Source organism: Colobus angolensis, unplaced genomic scaffold (assembly GCF_000951035.1).
Source record: "Colobus angolensis palliatus isolate OR3802 unplaced genomic scaffold, Cang.pa_1.0 Scaffold149, whole genome shotgun sequence".
NCBI lineage: Eukaryota > Metazoa > Chordata > Mammalia > Primates > Cercopithecidae > Colobus > Colobus angolensis.
The window spans coordinates 1575790-1579633 of NW_012114588.1; the positions used below are offsets into that span (position 1 = coordinate 1575790).

Consider the following 3844-nt stretch of genomic DNA (forward strand, 5'->3'; position numbering starts at 1 on the left):
CAGGATGGTCTCGATCTCCTGACCTCGTGATCCGCCCGTCTCGGCCTCCCAAAGTGCTGGGATTACAGGCTTGAGCCACCGTGCCCGGCCAAGACGCCATCTCTTAAAAAACAATTGAAAAAGAAAAGATTTTGGTATTTTCCATTTTTCCATGATCCAGCCTATGTTCTGAGGAAAGAATGTGGTCGTTTTCTGTAATCTATCTGTCTTAATTGCCAAATGCAGTGCTATGTCCAGTGACCTTTCAGCCTTTCCCCCATGGAAACTTGTGACACAATCACCAGTATTGAGTATATGGAAGTCTCCTCCACATGTACAATATAATATTTTCAAATACTTGTTGGGTATTATTGACTATTATCTTGCCAGCATGGAGACAGTCAGTATTTCTAGGTGTGACATTTGAACAATCTCAAGAATAAAACAGAATTTTTTGAGACGGAGTCTTGCTCTATCACCCAGGCTGGAGTGCAGTGGCGCGATCTCGGCTCATTGCAACCTCCACCTCCCGGGTTAGAGGGTTTCTCCTGCCTCAGCCTCCTGAGTAGCTGGGATTACAGACATGTGCCAGCACGCCCGGCTAATTTTTGTATTTTTAGTAGAGACGGGGTTTCACCATATTGGTCAGGCTGGTCTCAAACTCCTGATCTTGTGATCTGCCTGCCTCAGTCCCCCAAAGTGCTGAGATTACAGGCGTGAGCCACCACGCCCAGTCTAAAACCAATTCTTTATTGACTAGTCTCATTTGAGCTGAAGAAGTTGATCAATCTACATGAATAGAGTGCGAAGCAGCCCATGCCATGTTACTACTTTGGTATCATTCTCTTATGCCAAAGGACTTGAGTTTATAATCCAGCAAGAGCCTTTTGCCTTCCTCCTGCTATGTAGTCTCACTCAATTCTTCCTAATTTTTTTTTTCTGCTTTAGCGGATGAAGAAGCTCCTGATTATGGCTCTGGAATTCGACAGTCAGGAACAGCTAAAATATCTTTTGATAATGAATACTTTAATCAGGTGAGAACCCTTCAGGAAGAAGGAAAACCTGTGGAAAGAAAAAGAATGTTCAGCATTGGAGACCACTTCTCCTGTGAAACTGAAAAATATAGGGTGCTGGTTGTCACAGAGTAGTTCAATAGAATATGGGACATGTCTAACAATTATGAAGGTAAAGGTGTATAGACTCAACTTTCATATTTTATTCATTGCCTTTCCTCAGACAGCCCTTAGTCCATATAATTTTCCAGTCACTGTTATTTGTTGGGCAGATAAACAGAAGTAAGGCAACTGGGGAAAAATACGTTTTTATACTACTTTACCATGTACCTGCCCCTGCCTTTTTTTCAGAGTGACTTTTCGTCTGTTGCAATGACTCGTTCTGGTCTGTCCTTGGAGGAGTTGAGGATTGTGGAAGGACAGGGTCAGAGTTCTGAGGTCATCACTCCTCCAGAAGAAATCAATCGAATGAATGACTTGGGTATGTAGACAGAGTTTACTATGCTTGGGGACATTTTCGACAAAGGGAAAATATTGACTGTTATCAAGGGACATAGTGGCCTTCGTCAACTAGGAATGGAAAGAATGCCCAACTCCCTCCTCTTTGCATTATTTGAACCGTCTGTGTCTTCATTTGACCCTCTTTAGATTTGAAGTCAAGCACTTTGCTGGATGGTAAGATGGTAATGGAAGGGTTTTCTGAAGAGATTGGCAACCACCTGAAACTGGGCAGTGCCTTCACTTTCCGAGTAACAGTGTTGCAGGCCAGTGGAATCCTCCCAGAGTATGCAGATATCTTCTGTCAGTTCAAGTAAGCTGCCCCTTTGCTCTGCCTCCTAGCTAGCTGCTAACCGAGGTGACATCTCTTGTGCACTGTAGAGTGCTTTATGTGTGTGAGGGATTAACACTCTTGAGACAAAGACTAACCAGTCTCTGAAGGAAAATGCTTTCATCACTCCTATGGAAGTGAGAACCAGAAACCTGTCCTGGAATGCAACAGGGTTCCCTGGCGGGAGGAGCATGCCGTGCACCCTGCTACAGGGCTCTGCTGTGAGCGGTCCCCCTTTACCAAGAATGTAGGGTCTGATCACATAAGCCTGTTGATGAGTCTTTCTAGTTCTCTTCATGTTGAAATGTCTTATTAATAAATCTGGGCCGGGTGCGGTGGCTCAAGCCTGTAATCCCAGCACTTTGGGAGGCCGAGGCGGGTGGATCACAAGGTCAGGAGATCAAGATCATCCTGGCTAACATGGGGAAACCCCGTCTCTACTAAAAATACAAAAATTAGCCAGGCGTGGTGGTGTGTGCCTGTAGTCCCAGCTACATGGGAGGCTGAAGCAGGAGAATGGTGTGAACCCGGGAGGCGGAGCCTGCAGTGAGCCGAGATCACACCACACTGCATTCCAGCCTGGGTGACAGAGTGAGACTCCATCTTAAAAACAAACAAACAAAAAACAATAAAGACCCGTAATGCTGTGATATGGAATTTATTTTAGAGTTATTAACTATTTTGGCCCATTTTCCTGCATTTTTTTGTCTCCTGGTTTCTGTTTTATCTATTGGGAAAAATGAAACAAAACCTCTTTATAATTTCTTAAATTAAAAGGTTAGGCTTGCCTGGGCACGGTGACTCACGCCTGTAATCCCAGCACTTTGGGAGGCTGAGGTGGGCGGATCACAAGGTCAGGAGATTGAGACCAGCCTGGCCTACATGGTGAAACCCCATCTCTACTAAAAATACAAAAATTAGCTGGGCATGGTGGTATGTGCCTATGTGCCTGTAATCCCAGCTACTCGGGAGGCTGAGGCAGGAGAATCACTTGAACCAGGGAGTTAGAGGTTGCAGAGAGCCGAGATCATGCCACTGTGCTATAGCCTGGCCACAGAGTGAGACTCTGTCTCAAAAAAAAAAAAAAGGTTAAGCTCTTGAATGGGCTTCTCTAACCTGCCCCCAGCAGCATTCATAGAGCAATATCTTGAAAGTCTGCTTCCAGGTGTGACTCTTCTTCCTACAGTAGTTAAGTTTTAGAGCGTGATTTGGTGTGTGTTGGTCTTCGTCAACAGTTCTGCCAAGCATTTGCTTGTTCATGATCTGTGCTGAAAAGGCAGCTGGAGGCAAATCTGAGAGGATAGGACTGAGAAGGGGTCTCAAGACAAGGCCAGAAGTCAGCTCACAGTTGCAGGAAGATGTTCTCAGTGAACCTGAAAGCAGTTTCTCTCTCCATGGATGCTCTGACATTTGTCTCCTGGTTTCTGTCTCCAGGGCATTTGTTTACCTGAGCAATCTGCTGTATCCTGTGCCCCTGATCCACAGGGTGGCCATCGTCAGTGAGAAGGGTGAAGTGCGGGGATTTCTGCGTGTGGCTGTACAGGCCATCGCAGGTAGGTGACCCTCTTCTGAAATGAGAGCTGTGAGTTCTTTGTCTAGAGACAAAGCAGGCCACTTCCGCGTGGGTTACGCTTATATTACACAAACTGTGGAGAGTTTGTATGTGTAATATACATACACGTACTTTGGAGAAAGCCTTTATTGCTCCTTTCTAGCAATGGTTCCCAAGTATCACAAATAGATCCTGCTTAGTCCAGACTACTGCTATTTTGCAATAATGGGGTAAAGAGATTTTCTTAAACATGTTAAAGAACAGCTCTTGCATTAACTATGTAAAAGTCATTGGCCTTTTTTTTTTTTTTTTCGAGACAAGGTCTCACTTTGTCGTCCAGGTTGGAATGCAGTGGTGCAATCACATCTCACTGCATCCTTCACCTCCAGGCTGAGCCATCCTCCCACCTCAGCCACCTGAATAGCTGGGACTACAGACGCACACCACCTCCCAGCTAATTTTTAAGTTTTT

General features: G+C 45.2%; 1 protein-coding gene across 1 annotated transcript in view; it reads left to right on the plus strand.

Annotated features, from left to right (window-relative positions):
• Positions 1-3844, plus strand: part of KIF1B (kinesin family member 1B) — a 187697-nt gene that overhangs the window by 118991 nt on the left and 64862 nt on the right. The window contains exons 25-27 of the mRNA XM_011935843.1: positions 924-1013; positions 1344-1473; positions 1641-1803. Of these exons, the coding sequence (XP_011791233.1) occupies positions 924-1013; positions 1344-1473; positions 1641-1803 (383 nt within the window). The remainder of the gene's footprint in view (positions 1-923; positions 1014-1343; positions 1474-1640; positions 1804-3844) is intronic.